At 35.2% G+C, this 18952-nt stretch overlaps 3 protein-coding genes across 4 annotated transcripts in view; 1 reads left to right on the top strand and 2 right to left on the bottom strand.

The window, feature by feature from the left end:
- The first annotated feature begins 8079 nt into the window (after nt 1–8079).
- Nucleotides 8080–11526, top strand: LOC104806198 (pentatricopeptide repeat-containing protein At4g19220, mitochondrial). The gene is given in 2 exon segments (XM_010530968.2): nt 8080–9482; nt 9854–11526. Coding segments are annotated over 2 exon segments (2871 nt in total). The 5' UTR covers nt 8080–8241; the 3' UTR covers nt 11484–11526.
- Nucleotides 11527–11620: 94 nt separating this feature from the next.
- LOC104806197 (ABC transporter E family member 2-like) lies at nt 11621–15717 on the bottom strand. Of its 2 annotated transcripts, none has more exons than XM_010530966.1 (13): nt 15585–15717; nt 14847–14961; nt 14546–14631; nt 14357–14454; nt 14157–14274; nt 13971–14060; nt 13570–13874; nt 13282–13477; nt 13010–13195; nt 12641–12910; nt 12272–12517; nt 12023–12158; nt 11621–11915 (listed from the first exon to the last, which is right to left on the bottom strand). In XM_010530966.1, exons 2-12 carry the CDS (start codon nt 14947–14949, stop codon nt 12039–12041), a joined length of 1818 nt encoding a protein of 605 aa, XP_010529268.1. In that variant the 5' UTR covers nt 14950–14961; nt 15585–15717; the 3' UTR covers nt 11621–11915; nt 12023–12038. The 2 variants fall into 2 exon arrangements, with proteins under 2 accessions (XP_010529268.1, XP_019057287.1); XM_019201742.1 differs by having other exon boundaries at nt 11621–11912.
- A 520-nt stretch (nt 15718–16237) lies between these two features.
- Nucleotides 16238–18952, bottom strand: part of LOC104806196 (uncharacterized zinc finger CCHC domain-containing protein At4g19190) — a 2909-nt gene continuing 194 nt past the window's right edge. The window contains 7 exon segments of the mRNA XM_010530965.1: nt 16238–17255; nt 17356–17470; nt 17590–17791; nt 17920–18045; nt 18149–18264; nt 18705–18767; nt 18852–18952. The exon segment at nt 18852–18952 is cut by the window's right edge and continues 34 nt beyond it. Of these exon segments, the coding sequence (XP_010529267.1) occupies nt 16468–17255; nt 17356–17470; nt 17590–17791; nt 17920–18045; nt 18149–18264; nt 18705–18767; nt 18852–18952 (1511 nt within the window). The 3' untranslated portion in view covers nt 16238–16467.

Below are 18952 nucleotides of genomic sequence, written 5' to 3'. Positions count from 1 at the left end.
AGAAATTAATAACATTGGAGTTGAAAAAGGGCCATTTACTGTCAGATTCATTTTCTGACCCACCAGTAAAAAATAATGACCTGCGGAAAAGAACCCTAATTTGCTACAACAAATGATTGTCAAATTTAGTGTTTTGAACATATATATATATAGAGAGAGAGAGAGATCGAGAGAACGGATTATATATGTCCAGGTGCAGCTGAAACTAAACTTATATCTAAACCTCTAATTATATAATATAATGAATGTAGGGTTAGTGAATTACACGTGCCCAAACACACTGTTTTTTTCTTGACAAAGAACTTTGAACATTTATATATGCGTTTGAATTTAATATCTTGATAGAAGAAAAGGAGATTGATAGTCCGATTATGATGTTTATATATAACAAAATCGATTAGTTTCTTTACTCTGTGAGGTTTCATATATTAAGAATTTTTTAAAACATCAGTCTCAAGCCATTAATTCTCGATCGTTACGTTAAATAACATTTAGGAGATTATAATTACATAAACAAGGAGAGCGCCGCGTTGAATGTGTGTGTGTATATATATTCAAACACGTGCATGCATATGTGTGTGTATGTTTTTTCTGGTATGGATATTAATATAACTAGCTAGCAAAATAAATAGGAGGCTAACGTCTAACCGTTGAAAGGAAATTTGGCATCGCGTGATATAAATTGCATGGGGACATTGCCTCACACGCGTCTACGTACACTGCCTACACACGACTTCTTTTAGGGTTTCCGTATTCAATAATGGTACTTCTGTTCCTTTACATAATTATGACCTTTGAATATATATATATATTAATATATATATATATATAGTGTGTGTGTGTGTGTGTATATATCCTAATACATGTATTAAAAAGACACCATGTCTTACGATTTCTTACCTTATCTTTCATCTGAATCCTGTCATATATACACACATATATATCTATCAATTTTATAAAACATTGTATAATAATTTGTTCAGATTTTTTTAATCTCTTGTAACTTTTGGCTATGAGAATATCAGTGTAGTTCTCAATTTGAATTTTTCTATGTAATGAAGAATTTGGCTTACATAAATATTGAAGGTAGTTTCCTCATGATCAAATGTTGTTGGAAAATTTTATAGAAATATAGTCGACGTTATTGGTTTCTGGTTAATTTTACATATAGTTATATATGTCATCATATTATAGGAAAAAAATTATACAGTTAAAAAAATAAAAATTCTGAAATTTTAACAGAGAAGAATTGTATGTTTTCATTTGTAAAAATAGAAACGAAGTCGTTAAAAGAAATAGAAAAAATCTGGTCTCACACATTTGTTATGATAAGATTAACCAACTGTATGATTTTTTTTATTCGTTTTATACAATATCTGTAAGATTTAATATTTGATTCTACTACCATTTTAGTTTAGACATTACAAAAAAATAGCTTAGATAAATATGAAGAAAAACTTTATTGAAATGTGATTTTTCATCCCTTGAAGGCAAAAATTAATTTATTACGCTAATTAAATTCTATTTAATTAGGCTAATCGGTTAGTTAATGAAATGATTAGTTAGTTTCTTTGCGTGTCCGTTATAAGACACGTGTACAGTCCACAATACCAGTTGTTCAACTACATGACACAACAGGTCTCTGCACACGTCAGCTCTAACGTATGTTTTCGCATGATTCCAACAAATTTGAACCTTTTTATTATTAATTAAATCTTATATAAATAAGATACTCGTCTCCTTTTCTTAATACTTGACATTATAGATAATATTTTTTATTATTAAATAAATATCATTTTAAATTTTCTAAATAATTTTTGTAAAATAATTCTCGATTTTATCTTTAATTAAAACTAACCAATTTTAATAAACTTCATGAATATTAACTATATTTCAACCATTAAATAAGAGTATATATACTTTTTTTATGGTTTCTTAAAATTTGAGAAAAAAATTTAAAGCACTAATCACATTCCGATACCATGTCAAGATTTGAGAAAAATAAACTTTGTTGTATTATTGATAATTGAATAGAACTCTTAATTTCTATCTTAATGATAAGAATATATAAATCTAATCTAGATTAGAAACACATTAATATCTAAATTTTATAGGAATTGAAACCTTTCATATTTTTCAATAGTAATCTATTTTTTGCCAACATTTAGATCTAATTCTTTCTATATATATATATTTATTATGGTACTAATAGTATGGGCGTGTATTCATCTATAGGTATGATATAATATGGAATGAGATTTTACGTATTGGAAGGGTTTTAACCTATAGCCTAACTTAATGAAAGCAAAATCGGGAGAGGTTTAATATAACGCATAATCGTGTGTGTATATATATGGCGTGATCTAGTCTATTCACACAACAATATTAAAAAACATTATGTATTTAAAAATAAATTTGTGAAAAAATGTATAATATTATTATAACTCTAACTCTCTTAAATGTTGGAATATTTGTTCGTAAGTCAGTAACTTAATATATAAAATATAAAATTTTAATTTACTTTGGGATTTATATAAATTAGAGATAAATTTTTATTTAAGATAAAAACAATGCAGAAATAATTTTAAGACCTAAGCACTGTTTCTTTACATGCAAGGACTTTGCGTTGACCAAAAACAATATACATGTTCTATATTTTGGAAATTATAAAATATAAGCGGGAATTGTTTTTTTTTTCACTCGTCAAAGAAGGATTTTCTTTATATATATATATATATAATATAGGAATCAATAAAAAAAAAAGGGATGTGCTGAATAACTTTTCGGGTACACGAATCGGGCCATCACGTCTTCATGAGAAGGGTCCGATGTGTCGCATTCATTTAGATATACATTCAGTAAGCCAAATCTGAATAGCCGTATGACTATTAATATTTTCTAATGGAACCGTATCTCATCATCAGGATTTGTTTATATTAAAATTCTAAAATAATAATAATAATAATGAATCAAAAAAATGATTTTTATGGCCCATTATCCGCCACGTCAAAATTTACCCCCTGATTTTCATTTTGATTCAAATATTAAAAAATTAAACAGAAATACATAATATATAAACCGAATTAAATAAAGCACATATGTTTTTAAACTAAATTAAATAAATTTAAAACTAACTATATTTTAAAGAAAAAAATTAAAATATTCAAATGAATATATATATATATATATATATTAAATTTGAATAAAATTTATATTAAACTAAATCAATATCAGTTTTTAAAAATAAAACTAAAAAAATAACTGAATCGAAGATATAACAAAATATCACCCTTGATAAGCGTTCAATCAATATCAATAATAATAATAATAATAATAATAATAATAATAATAATAATAATAATAATAATAATAATAATAATAATAATAATAATAATAATAATAATAATAATAATAATAATAATAATAATAATAATAATAATAATAATAATAATAATAATAATAATAATAATAATAATAATAATAATAATAATAATAATAATAATAATAATAATAATAATAATAATAATAATAATAATAATAATAATAATAATAATAATAATAATAATAATAATAATAATAATAATAATAATAATAATAATAATAATAATAATAATAATAATAATAATAATAATAATAATAATAATAAAGTTTGGAATTGAGATGGTTTCTTTATTTGGACCCCCACTCTATAATGCTATAGGAAGATGTGACAATGTTTACTTAGATTGTCTGAACCATCTTGCAAATTGGGTACTTGTTACATTTTAATTATGTTGATTTTCATCCAATTTTTTTTTAAAAAAATAACAAGCTTTAATTTTAGTTATTAACTATATGTATTGGGTTTTTCTTAAATTTTAAAATTCATTATTAAATTTATACGATTAATTTTAAATTAAATGGATGAAGAACATTAGAATTTTTTTTGGTTGAATTTTTTATACAAAGATTTTTTAAAACGAAGAATTTTATACGATTAAGTATAAGGAATTTTTTTAATGAATAATCTTAATACTTATTTTAGTTTTTTAACTTGTTTCTAAATTGAAATTCCGCATGATTCAAATGGGGCATTATCAAAAATACCCTTAAAATGCTATTTCTACTTCAAGACCTATCCTGGTCACATGTGACCAATGTGACCGAAATATAGTATGGTCACATTTTGATTTTTATCGATTATAACGTTAAATTTATGGTGATCACACTAATTCATTATGTTTATACCTTGTATATCTTACTAATCATTTGATTAAAACATCATAAATTTAACGTTATGAACAATGAGATCAATATGTGACCACACTATATTTCGGTCACATTGGTCACATGGTCACAAGGGTAGGTGTTGAAGTAGAAGTAGCATTTTAAGGGTATTTTTGATATAATGCCGATTCAAATAATTTGTCCAAATGCCAACACGGTTATAGTTAATTATATCCAAATTATATTTGTTTGAATATAAAATATACGCTTGTAAAACAAGGACGATTTTATAACAAACCAAATATTATTATTTAATATATCACTCCATTCAGCCGCTGAGCAGAGGAAATAAAATTCCTCACATTTTTTTTTTCATTTAGTCATCTGTAGAGAAAAAAAAAGGGTCATATTGCTTACCTCATCAAATTCATGGATGTATTCAATTGATGTTAATTAAAGATTCCGTAAGTAGTATAAATATAACTAAACGTGGACTTATCGAGTTGTTGCATTTTCATTTTTTTAAATAAGAAAGTCTTTAATTTTCTTACAAAGGGCCATTTATAAATCAATGGGATATTTCAATACATGATAATTATATAGATATATATATATATAGAGAGAGAGAGAGAGAATATTATGATTTCTTTCATATGGTAGTATCATTTTCTTTGAAATTTTCGGACTATGTTTTCTATTTATTAAAGTACGGATATATTATTTGAATTTCAAATATTAACGATAATAATGTAATTAAGGTGAGGTGACTGGTTTCAGATTTCACCTGTTATGTGTTTTATTAACATTTTTAATTACGATAAAAAGCTGTCTACTTATGACTAAGGAAGCCATGATCTAGAGATTTGACCATAATTAATATTTGAACCAGATGTCAAATGATTACTTGAAGTTTGAAAAAGCATTCGGATATTTTCTTCGCGGCTTTGAATTATTATTTCATGCGGTGTTGTACGTAGAATTTCATGTGGTTAGTTTGATAGGATGTATTGTTTCAAATAAAAATTTCCCATCGATTATAATATTCGCAAAACCGTGAAAGAAGCGTTTATAAACATTTGGACACTACAAAATACAATTAATTTAATTCCACGTATATTTGTACGACTTTTTGTTAGGATATTCTTTTAACTATTTTTTAAAACAAAAATAAAAAAATTGGGAATAATAATAATAATCGCTTGTTTTGTGATGACAGTCAACTCCGGGCCCCACCACCATTTTTGGATAAAAAGTCAACTCTTTGATTTGTTTGCGATGACGCAATTTAAAGCAACAGATAAAAATAGAGTGTAAACCCTAAAAATATCAGAATAAGACAAATCCGATTAAAGTACTTTCCAAGAATTCCAAATTTTTAAACTTACATAATTGTTTTCTTAATTATATTGTATCAGAGCATTTTGTATTATTACAACGAAATTTGATCCTTTCATTCATAAGTGAGATAATTAAATAAAATAAATTCATTTTCAAAACAAGACATACTCAAGAAGACAATAATAACAACAAGAAACAATATTTGCGTATAATAAAAGCGTAATGATGGAGAATAAATAAACAAATGGGTCCTAACAAGAAGCGGTTTTGAGAAACCATATGCTTTCCTAGTTTCGTAAGGTGCTAGTTGTGTCACCACAATTTATTTACATTATTATTCTTAAATTTTATAATTTTATCCCATATATATATATATATATTACAAATTTGTAATAATTTCATATTTCCAAATATTTCTCACGCATCGTAATGCCTTTTTTTACTTTCTTCTGGTTGTCTCTGTCGAATTCTAGTTAATAAATATGGATACGTGACGCATAAATAAGATAAGGAAAAAATGCAATAAACTTTTAATTTTTCAATTTTTATATCATTAGTTAATTTATACGGGACAAAATGCAGTAAACTTTTAATAAGATAAGGAAAAAATGCAACCATATGTAACATTAACTTAATGAAAAAACACATAAATAAGATAAGGAAAAAATGCAATAAACTTTTAATTATTTTATAAATTATATTGTTGATTTATACGGGACGCATAATTTATTTTTTATATCATTACTAGGGGTGGCCAATTCGGGTTTCGGTTCGGGTTCGGTTCGGTTATATTCGGGTTCGGTTATTTCGGTTATAGAAAAACTATAACCATTCGGTTTTTATATAAATTTCGGTTCGGTTCGGTTCGGTTATTTTTCGGTTCGGGTTCGGTTCGGTTTTGGTAAAAAGTTTAATTTTCCAAAGAAAATGTCGGTTATTCTCTTGGTTTTTTCGGTTATTTTTTATTCGGTTCGGTTCGGTTTCGGTTTCGGTTTTTCGGGTTTAAGTAAATCATAACCGTTCGGTTTTGATGTCGGGTTCGGTTCGGATACGGTTATGTCTTATTCGGTTCGGTTCAGCTCGGTTATTCGGTTAATAACCGAAATGGCCACCCCTAATCATTACTTTTAATCCGGTTTTAAAATAAACAGTCCAAAACTTGTTTTATAAATTTTATTTTAATTTATAAAATTTACGAGTTTTAAACTTATTCCAAAATTAAATTATAAAATACTTAAGTCGGACCAAATTTAGTCCAATTTAAATTTAATTTAATTTCTGTGTAACATAGTTCTAAATCTATTTGGCCATTGAATGGAAAAAACCCTCTTTGCCCTTTGTTTAATAAAACTATTACGTAGGTATATAATATCAAATACTCGAATATTTTTTACCAAAAAAATTTACACGAATATTCTTATTGTTTTAAAATTGGTAAATAACAAGAATAATAAAAAACAGAAAAATTTAAATGAAAAATGAGTGCTGACGTGGTGATTCGAGCCCAAGTTGATATCATAGATACAGTGAGGCTGTCTCCACAATATTGATAAACTGATATTAATTAAATAAATTAACAATTGGCGGATCGAACAATCAATCAATCAATCTATATCTATTAATATTTATATAAAATATAGTAAATTATAATCTCAGCCTCTTATAATAAGCAGTCTTCGTCCACATGCCTATCGCTCATGGTTTTACAATTTCGGTTGCATTCCTTGACTTATCTTAAAATTAAAATTGGGCTGATTAAGAATTATCGGCAAAATTCACGGTTTTTATACAATTTTTGTTATTTTTTGTGAGAGACAAATAATTAAAAAAAAAACCCATGGCCAGATCTTAACAATTTCCACCTTCAAACATGTTTTCTTGGTATTTAGTTTATTTTTTTTATTTCGTAAGTGGTTCATACTTGTGGCTGCAAATAAGAAAAACATTATTCCAAACCAAAATTATATTTCTTAGATTGATATTTTAATAAATATCATAACTTATATTTTAACAAACATGAAAAACTTTTAGTATGTCCAATTTACTACATTCACATCTTATAGTTCTTTTAGACATATATTATCCAAGGAAAAAGAAGAATTAATTAATATGTTGACTTTGCATAAATAGATAAAACTTCGAGACACGTGCTTAGGTTTAATTTGATGAACACGCATGCAAAGTACGTATACGTACGTCCGACGAACCAGATGAAAAGTCAAACCACAATTATGGAACAGTTCAATTAATGTTGTCTGAATATAAAATTAATGACTTCCGCATACAATTAATCCAACTTTTGATTAGTCTATGAATTATTCTGATGGAATTTAATTATTTGAGTACAAACAACGAATTAGAAATTTCAACATTCATAAACCGTTACATATGGATTTTTTTGTGTCAAACTATTATGCAGGAAAGATTATGACAAGAATATTAAATTTTATCGAATACTTTATTCTATATTAAATGAAATATATTTTTATTTTTTTAAAACCGAAGATGCATACAATTCATGTATACGTGCGTATATAGTATATTCACCTGTTGGCCGGCTTGGGCCCAAATAGAGCAACCAGGCCCTGAAATGTTAGGAGCTTAAAAGCAGAAGAAATCTGAATCACGTTCGGCGGTCGGTCACCTAATGCTTCTCCGGCGCCGGGAAATTCGCCGATATCTGACAACAAGCTGGTGATGGTAACAAGTTCTCGAATTTTCTCAGAAAATCTGAAATTTCATTGTTGCAGATACATACTCTGCTTTTTTAGACACTCGTCTTCTTCAGCTCCGTCGCTTTCTCGTCCGATTTTTCTGAACGGCCATAATCCGGTTAATTTTCTCGATGATCGGAGAAGGCACGAGAGACCCTTCTCGTCAAACGATCTATCTCGTGGTAATACAACGTTTGGGAGCGATGATGCCACCAATGTCGGTAAAGTGTTCGATGAAATGCCCAACAGAGATGGTTGGATGGCAGAAAGTTATCGGTACGTTATTGAAATACTTAGATCCGCCCTGACGACAAGAGCGAACGCAGAAACTGTGAGGAGATGCCACTGTTTTGCACTGAAGATTGGGTTTGTGGAGTATTTGCCCGCATCCTCGATGCTTCTAACGCTTTACGCTCGAAGTGGGGATTTGTCATCTTCTCTGGCTTTGTTTGGTGAACTGAACGTGAAAGATGTGATTCTTTGTAACAGTATGATCTCCGTTCTGGTTCAAAATGGTCGATTTTCGGCGGCTTTAGGTTCTTTAGTTGATATGATTGAAAAGGGAAATGAGTTCGATTCCACCACTCTTTTGCTTGCAGCTTCAGTTTTATCCAATCTAGGTTGCTCGAAACAAGGTAGATCCGTCCATGGTTTGGCTATAAAGACCGGTCTGCTTTCCGATCCTCGCTTGTGCAATGCTCTGATGAAGTTTTACGCAAAAGGCCGAGACTTGAACTCTGCAATGCTTGCATTCGCTCATACGGAACACCGAGACATTGTCTCGTGGAACACGATCATGTCCGGATGCCTTGCTAATCATCAACCCGTGAAATCTTTGGAATACTTCAAGAGGATGATTCGATTAGGACAAGCACCTGATCATGTGAGTTTGTCATCGGCCATATCTGCTTCTGCTTGTCTGGAGGAGCTTGGTTATGGTGAATCCCTCCATGGGTTGGCTGTGAAGTGTGGTTACAGTACAGATTTTCACGTTTCTGTGGCCAACTCCATCATTTCTATGTACTCAAAATGCGGGGACATGGAGGCAGCATCATCAGTGTTCGAAGAAATATCGTGGAAGGATGTCGTTTCTTGGAATGCAATGCTCAACGGGTTTGCCTCAAATGGAATGATGATGTTTCATGAAGCATTTGATACTTTGAGGGAAATGCAGTTGGTGGATTCAATCCGGCCTGATATTGGCAGGAGTCACCTCAATGCACAGTTTTCCTAAGAGACCAAAACTAGATGTATAAGTGGCACGAAAAAACTTAAAGCTACATTTAAAACACACCAAATTAGGTGGAATAGAATAATGGCTTCAAATGAAAGTATAACTGTTGTCTATACACTGAATCATATTTCAAATGCAATTGTGTCAACCATTGGGCATACACTAACACAAACCTAGTCGACACTATAGTCCATTGAAAAAGAATATCAACCTGTCTTGACCACAGGACAGCTCTTCCTGCATTCCTGGCGACATTTCTTCGGCTTGCAGCGGTCTGAACTCACTATAGCAATTCGTGTCAATCGATCCGCCATCTCTCAATGATCCTGCAAAATTTGAGACAGTATTTGAAAATCAGTAGGATATTTTAAAACTTAAGTAAATCGGTTCACGGTTACGTGGTTCGTAACGAGATGCAATCAAGAGCATTGTCAGTGACCAACAGTCTTATTGACATGTACGGAAAATGTGGGCTAGTAAGACAGGCCGAACTAATGTTCAGGACAGCATCTGAACTGGATTTGGTCTCTTGGAACTCGATGATCTCTGCTTACTCACTAAACGAGTTCAGTCCAGAAGCAAAGGGTCTTTTCAAGGAACTGCTCTGGTCCTGTTCGTCGTCTTCACAGTTCAGTTTGTCGACCGTGTTGGCGATTCTTCCGTCCTGTGATTCATCCAATTCGCTCGTATTTGGCAGGTCAATCCACAGTTGGCAGCTAAAGCTAGGGTTTGGGGACAATATCCTTTCGGCAAACTCGCTTACCAACATGTACATCAGTTGCGGAGACCTTGATGCAGCATCTCTGTTGGCCGAGTCAGTGTCCGAGACAAGGGATGTTACTTCTTGGAACACTGTTATCTACGGTTGCGCATCAAAAGGGCATTACTTATGGTCTCTGAAGGCGTTCCAAGTGATGAGGGAAGAAGGGAAAGTTCTTCATGATTTGGTCACTCTTCAAGGTACCATCTCGGCATGTGGAAACCTCGGGTTGGCCTTACAAGGGAGATATCTCCACGGTCTTGCTGTAAAAACCGTGGAAGAATCGGATACCCAATTGCAGAACACGTTGATCACGATGTACGGTAGATGCCGAGACATTGAGAGTGCTGGCAGAATCTTTGGTTCGGTCTCTGACCCGAACTTGTGTTCCTGGAACAGTATGATATCGGCTTTGTCTCAGAACAAAGCTGGACAACAAGCGTTTGAGCTCTTCAGAGACATTACTTTCAACCCTAACGAGATCACACTCGTTAGCCTTCTCTCTGCTTCCTCTACTTATCTCGGGTTCGGAAGCTATGGAGTGCAGATACATAGTTACCTCATTCGCCATGGATTCCAGGACAACCCTTTTGTGATTGCTGCACTGCTGGACACGTACAGCAACTGCGGCAAGCTAGAAACTTGCATGAAGGTATTCAGAAACTCGAAGGTGAAGTCACTTGCCGTTTGGAACTCTGTTATTTCCGCATATGGGTTCCACGGAAAAGGCGAGAAAGCGATGGAAATGTTCTCGGAGGCGACGAACTCGGGGATGAAACCGAACAAGAGTACGTTCATCAGTCTATTGTCAGCCTGCAGCCATTCCGGGCTCATAGATGAAGGAATTAGGTACTACAACCAAATGGAGGAGGAATTCGGGGTCATACCAGTCACGGAGCATCAAGTCTGCGTAGTGGACATGCTCGGGCGGGCAGGGAGGATAAGAGAAGCTTACAGGTTCGTCAGAGGGATTGGAGAAGAGCCGGAAGCTGGAGTGTGGGGAGCTTTGTTGAGTGCATGTAACTATCATGGAGAGATAGAGTTAGGGAAGGAAGTCGGAGAGGTTTTATTTGAGATGGAGCCGGAGAATGCCGGTTACTACATCTCGTTGTCGAATGCTTATGTTGGGGCCGGGAGATGGCAAGAGGCCGTGCTGCTTCGACGGCTTGTCGAAGAGAGAGCCTTGACGAAGCTCCCTGGCCGTAGTGTGACTGATGTTGGTTTTAGGTGACTGTGGAATGGACGGAATCTGTATTCATTTGCAAAATAGTGGAGGAAACATGTATAGTATAATAAAGCAAATGTTAAAAATCCTTGACACCTGTGAGCAAAAAATTTCAAAACAATGCAGCAACCACAAAATCTATGTAATGCCAATACCCTCTTTATCATATTTTTATTCTCCGGATAATAAATAATCTCGCAGGGAACTGCTACAGGAAGATGCCGATGGAAGGCGAGTCGGATAAACCCAGAAAGCAAAACTGATGAAGAAACACAACCTAAACCTGTTTGGGAGAAACATCGGTTAAGACACTTGGAAATGGATGGCTGCCACAAAAATCTCCAAAGCACATGGGATAACGTTAACAGCCTCTTCATCAGGGAGATGACCTGCTTGGATGTCTATTATCCTTGGCCACGCCCTTGTTCTCTGCAACTGCTAAGAACGAGAAAGAACCAAACATGAGAACTGTCTGAATCAGACATCAAGAAATACCAGCTGAATTGATGGGGAAAAACAGGATGAGATGGGGCAAAATTATAAACCGCTAGGTAGATTGTGTTAATCATCCAAGTAGTAGTATGAGCCAGCAGACTTTTGCTCCCTGTCCTTGGTAGATCCTAGTTTGTTGATTCTTGGTCTGTAGTTAGTCGGATCCCGTCTGAATGTGATGTTCAGATGCTGCACAACAAGACATAAAAGGGTAATCATCCGCCGATATTTTCAAAAAAGTTTATTTTTTTTAATATTTCCGCACAAGGAAGAAAATAGGAGTTAAAGAATTGGAGACTTACGGATAAGAAGAGGTTCATTCCACTGAGGAGTGATTGAGGAGAATTTGCGGTACAATCAAGAGATGGCTGACCTTCATACACAATGACCCGATCTGCCAAATAGGTTGCCATGATGAAATCATGCTCAACAACAAATGCGGTTTTCTTCGCGTGAAGGATGAACCGCTTTATGACTTTAGAAGCGACGATACGCTGTTCTGAATCAAGATATGCACTTGGCTCATCGATCAGGTAAATATCTGCAGGCTGCAGGGAACAATTACCCAAATGGACCCATGAGATCATTATTACACAAAAATAGTTCCTTCTATGCAGTAATCCTATGAACTTATGCCCTTTGGATTTTCGTAACAAACTAATTATATTTACCTTTCCAAGGCATAAAGTTAAGGCAACCCTTTGCAACTCTCCACCTGAGAGGTTCACAACTTCTTGATCCATCAGCTGCTCGATCTGTAGTGGTTTCATCACATCCGACACGAATTGGGGATGCATATACGAATCACGAATCTTCTGATGTAGCAAAAGCCTAACTGTTGACTGAAACTTTGGGCTGATCTTTTGGGGCTTGTAAGAAACATTGAACTCGGGAATCTCTGATTCTGATCCTTCAACACTATCAGGTTTCAACAAACCGGCCTGCAGGTTTTAATGACAAGGATAAAAACTTCAGGAATCCGACATAGTTATCCCAAAGGTTGTAAAATCCAAACGGGTGAAAACGAAGGAAACCAATACCAGCATCCGTATAAATGTTGTCTTCCCTGTACCATTTTCCCCGAGCATTACAATAATCTGAGAGTCGGCGAATTCACCTTCCACCACTTTTAGCTTGAAATTTCCTTGGGTTTTAGTCATGGTTGGGTATTTGTATCGGGAATAGGACTCTACTTCCTCAGCACTTTCTTGAGGAGTCTCGGCAACCTAAAGAGAAAAAGAACGAAATCATAAATGACAAAGGTTGACAAACACAAGTGAGCAATAGCAGAAAGGCCATAAAAGAGGATTACCTTGAAGGTCAAAGATTCATCCCTGAATCGTAAATTTTCCGTGGGAACAAACCCGGCCAAGAAAATGTTGATTCCTTCCCTGACAGAGAAGGGAAGGGTCACAACACCATACGCTCCCGGTTTCCCATACAAGCAACAAATGAAATCGGACAAGTAGTCGAGGACACTGAGGTCATGCTCCACAACAATGACATAGCTGTGAAAAAAAAACATGAGCATCGTATTTTAGTACCTCCCGAGAAGTAACATATTTCCAATGTGAACACTAACAGGATGAGAAAATCAAACCTATTAGGCCTGAGGAGAGAACGGACGACTTGAGCAGCTTTAAGTCTTTGTTTCACATCAAGGTAACTAGACGGTTCATCAAACATGTATATCTCAGCATTCTGTATGGCAACAACCGCGATTGCAAACCTCTGCAACTCTCCACCAGATAAATCCCCTACATTACGATCAATAACCTGGTTTAGCTCCAGATCGTGGCAGAGTTCTTTTTTCATCTCTCTCTCATCCTTCTGGTCAAGCACCTGCCCGACATTTCCTTGAACAGCTCTTGGAATGTGATCGACATATTGCGGTTTTATGATGGCCTGTCATAAACGAGCACCACAACATGGTCAATGAACTGCTTACAGGATACCCAGGCATCTTCTGGAGACAAACACCAAGATCAATTTCGCAAATACCTTTAAATTGTCTTCTAGAATACGAGTAAAATAGTTTTGTAGTTCTGATCCACGAAAGTAGGTCAGAATTTCTTGCCAGTCCGGAGGGTTCTGAACCAGATGGAAATGAAAACAGATATCAATTTATGTGAGAGACACTCACACATTTCAAGGATTCAAGTTAAGAAGCTCAAGTTAGGGCATTACATTGAACCGACCCAGATTCGGTTTGAGTTTACCGGCTAAAATTTTGAGAGCAGTTGATTTCCCAATACCATTGGTTCCAACCAATCCTAGGACTTGCCCCGGCCTTGGAACTGGAAGCCTGGAAGTCGGACCTTCCAAGCCTTAAAAAAAAATAGATGACGGAAGAACTTTTCAGAAAGGTAAGAATTTGATAAACTAACCTGTGCAATTTAAAAGCGTTTGGTCCATAGCGGTGGGTAGTATCTTTATCCAAGTCTCTTGGAAGGTTGATAATCTGAATAGCTTCAAACGGGCATTTCTGCAATTATACAACCAACTTCACACTTAATCTTCCACTTGAGTTACTAATATCCTACATCTACAAACCTGTATAATTTAAAACACTGTACCTTCACACAGATACCACAACCAATGCACAACTCCTCAGAGATAAAAGCTATCTTCGAAGCAGGAGTCACCTCAATGCACAGTTTTCCTAAGAGACCAAAACTAGATGTATAAGTGGCACGAAAAAACTTAAAGCTACATTTAAAACACACCAAATTAGGTGGAATAGAATAATGGCTTCAAATGAAAGTATAACTGTTGTCTATACACTGAATCATATTTCAAATGCAATTGTGTCAACCATTGGGCATACACTAACACAAACCTAGTCGACACTATAGTCCATTGAAAAAGAATATCAACCTGTCTTGACCACAGGACAGCTCTTCCTGCATTCCTGGCGACATTTCTTCGGCTTGCAGCGGTCTGAACTCACTATAGCAATTCGTGTCAATCGATCCGCCATCTCTCAATGATCCTGCAAAATTTGAGACAGTATTTGAAAATCAGTAGGATATTTTAAAACTTAAGTAAATCCGATAGAAATAATATTTGAAACTAAAGCAATGACTTCACGATTGAGAGATGGGAAAACACAATTTCAGCACATATGCCAACCGGATTTGATACAAACCACATTAGCGTAGCATAAACAACAAAGGAAAACTAGGGGATAAGCAAATAATAGAACTTCAAAAAAGAAAGTTAATTTGAGAATTCGGATAAAAACGTGAACCAACTTAAAACGTAAAATTATCAGAGCAACTTAAAGAACAAATCAGTGAATTTGCCCAACATCGATTAGTGACATACCGAAAACATCAGTGTATCTGACGGCGAATTCGATACTTATCAAATGCAGAGAAAAAGATCGAGTAAAGGAAAAATAAATCCAAACACTTCCGTTGCGAGTCTAGGTAACCGAAGCAAAAGTAGCGATTCTGATACAACTTCGGCTAACAAAATTCAATAGCGAGATAATCAATCAACCATACAGAGAATCCAAAAACCAACCTACAGATTTCAGATACAAAAATTGGAATATCAATGGTAATCAGAGATCAAAAACTACACATATTCCGTGAGAAGTCGAGATGACACCTGCGGAAACAGATGGAATCTGATCGAATGGAGACCCGGATTAGGACGAGGAAGCGTGTGCTGATTACGAAGAATCGAGCGCAGAGCACACGCTTTCACAGGGAGCTTGTGCGAAGAAAGAGTAACAATTCTGTGAGCGTTTTAGGGTTTTCTGGATCCTCGTTTCGGGTTTGACCCGATTTAATATTTGGGTTTGGGCCGATGCTTATACGGGCCGGTTTTGGTCGCCCAGATTTATCATTAAAAGGTGTGCACTGGAATCGGTCGGTGGCGTGAGATGTGCATGGATTTCAGGCCGACCAATTCAATTAATGGGCCTTTTGTTTTAGCGGTTTGGTTTCGGCCCAACTAGCGAAAACAATATAATAATTAATACCCTTATATGTATTTATTGATTGATGTAGGTTCCATTTCAATTTCATTTGTTTGGTTATTCCAACTCAGTTTTCAATTTCATAAAAATTACAATTATCCAGTCTTTATATCAAATTCAATTTGATTTGTTTTAATTTTAACTCCGTTCGATTCTTTGAAGATACGATTTTTATTAATAAAAAATTTTCATTTAAAATTACCTTTTCAATTATTATTTTATTTGTGTTCATTTTTTTTTCGTTTTTAAAAAAAAATCATAACCATATTTTTATATTACATTGAGTTTAATTACGATTATATATTATTCGTTTATTGGGATATTAAACCACCCCTAGTTATTTGTAAGAGAACACAACAACACAAGTGAAATACAGTGTGTTTAGTCAAAGAAAGCTTCACATGGAGAATCCCAATACAACAAGAACTGGTTTCACTGTCGGAATTGAAATGCAATCCGATCTGTAAGAAGATGCTTACACCCTCCAATGGGATTAGTGGCTCTTCAAACTCATCTGGAACGAGAGCGTCTCCTTCTTCGTTGACGCCTACCAGATTCTTCTTCCCACGAGTAGCCATTGTACTTACGCTTCATTTCCGCAATTTCACCATTGTTGTCCGAGTCCTCCTGTAAATGAGAATGTCCGTACTTGTTCTTGTTGCTTCTCCTCCTGTACCTATTTCTGTCTCGAACATCAGAATCTGAATCCTCTGATTCATACGAAAACTTTTCCTTTCCTTTCCGCCTCTTCTCGATTCTGTGACGCTTCTCAGACTTATGGTGCTTTTCCTGATCATCTTCCAACCGATATGAAATCCTCGACTTTCGTTTTCCACTCCAATGATTTCTATGAGAATCGAAATCATCAGACGAAGTAGAAGGTTTTTCCACGTTCTTCTCCCGTTTCGAAGGCTTCTTGTATTCTTCCTCTTCCTCAGAGGAATAAGAATGTTTTCCTCTGCTAGTGTTACCTCGGTTGTAAGCCTCTGATTGATCTATATGCTTACGTTTCCCACTCCAGCGATTACTGTCAGAACCCGAATCTGTTGCAGATGAATACGGGTCCGAATCATCATGCTTCTTGCTTTTTTTCCTCTTCTTCTCCTTCTTCTTATGTTTCCTGCCCTTCGTTGATCTTCTCCTCCCCGTATCTTCCAAGGCTGAGGAAGAATCATCACTGTCATCGACATTCCGAGAAGAATGCTTCTTATGCTCTTTGTTCTTCTTGGACTTCCTCTTCTTCTCTGTCGTTATGCTATTCAGCAACTCAAGTGGGATGCTGCCATCACCGAGGAACCCTGAAATCTCAAAAGATATTGAAACATTGTATCAGCTTATTTAGTTTTCTACAATGAGACGAGATTTTATGAATATGTTTAGGGAGTCGAGGAAACCCACCTCCGTATTCGTCATATATATCTTCCGCGACAATTTGTTGATTTGGGTCATCGGGATTAAACCCACCACGAGGAGGACTCAGGCCCGGCTTTTGTTTCAATTCCCACTTCAGAGGCTGGAAAAATGAAAGCAAGATGTTCCATGAAACAATCTTCCACTTTCCGAATCCAAATCAGCAAGACAAAGATAAATATTCCACCATAAGCATAAAGAAAATCACAAGTCACAACCGACCTCACTGGGATCTGTGTGTGCAGAAATGGCAGTCAATGGATCATCTCTTTTCAATCGAACTTCCTCATTTGGCATAATAACATCCTTTAATGAACATTCACGATCACCACTCTGGTGCCCGTAGTTTCCGCATCTCAGACATTTCACATTGCGCACTTCCACTGCGAATGGTTTCGCTCTCCCTTGAACACCAGTCTCCAGCCTTCACAGTTCCAATCATAAACCGATGAGAAAACTTTCACTTATACATTGCAATGCTTCTGCAGTAATATCAGAATATATAGCACTTTCGGAAAGAAAAAAAAAAAGGGGGGGGGGGTTTGCCAAAACCTTGGTGCATTTTTTAGAATCTCGAATTCTTCTTCGGTAGGAAGAGTACGCCCAAACACATCTTTGGGTCGTGGTTTCTTCCTTTCCTCGCCATTACGATCATTTCCGGGTGCTGCTTCTACTGATCTACATTACATAAATAATCCTTTTTGTAGCAATGAACTAAAAAAGGAAACAACTTTCCCTTAATCAGACAAAACCAAATAAGATGATGTCCTTGCAGACATACTTGGCACCAAGACTCCCGTCTGCTGTTGGGTCTGCCATCTCCGCTGCTTTGGCACTTTCTGCATCATAACCAGGCGGGCGAACGTACATGAAACTAACGGCTTTCATCATTTCGATCTGTACATCATTGCAGCCATCGAGGTCATTAAAACACGAGACAAGCAAAAACATTATACCGTCAAAAGGTTCAGAGAAGACATGGTTTAACTATAATTGAAGGCAGTTACCTTCACTCGAGGATAAACAATATAAAAGTGAAGAAAGAATACCTAATGCATCATATTTGATGCAATTCCAAAATTCTAATGACAAAATGAAACCAGTAAGAAACTGGATTTGGTATGGCAAAACAAATATTGAGCAATAAGCATCATCCCACCCACACTGAAAGGCATTCAACTAAGTGGGTACAGTGGGCTTTCCTACTACTCCCAAAATCAGAAAGCTTCACACTTTATTATCCCAAATTGAAAGTAAAACCCCAATGTCGTAAAGAAAACGTGATCTCGACGAATGTAAACCCTAAATCCGACAAGATCGGGAAGAAAAAAACGAACCTTCTCTCTGTCCTTCTTCGAGATCATAGCTGTCTGCCGGAAGAATTCCTGCTCTTGCGCAAACTGGAAACCCCACAGAGACGTAAGAACAACCACAGACGAACGAATACGGGGTCATACGAAACCAAAACCACAGCGGAGCGTTACCTCACGCGCCACCTCCTCTGAGCGGCGCTCGTGCTGGGCGTGGGTCTGCTCGGCGATCCACTTGCGACGCTGGTTCGGATACGAGAGCGGGTGGCCTGGGT

The sequence above is a fragment of the Tarenaya hassleriana genome, unplaced genomic scaffold (genome assembly GCF_000463585.1).
Source record: "Tarenaya hassleriana unplaced genomic scaffold, ASM46358v1 Cleome12, whole genome shotgun sequence".
Classification (NCBI taxonomy): Eukaryota; Viridiplantae; Streptophyta; class Magnoliopsida; order Brassicales; family Cleomaceae; genus Tarenaya; species Tarenaya hassleriana.
Note: the sequence above shows the minus strand (reverse complement) of the source record. Positions and strands in the feature narration are given on the sequence as shown.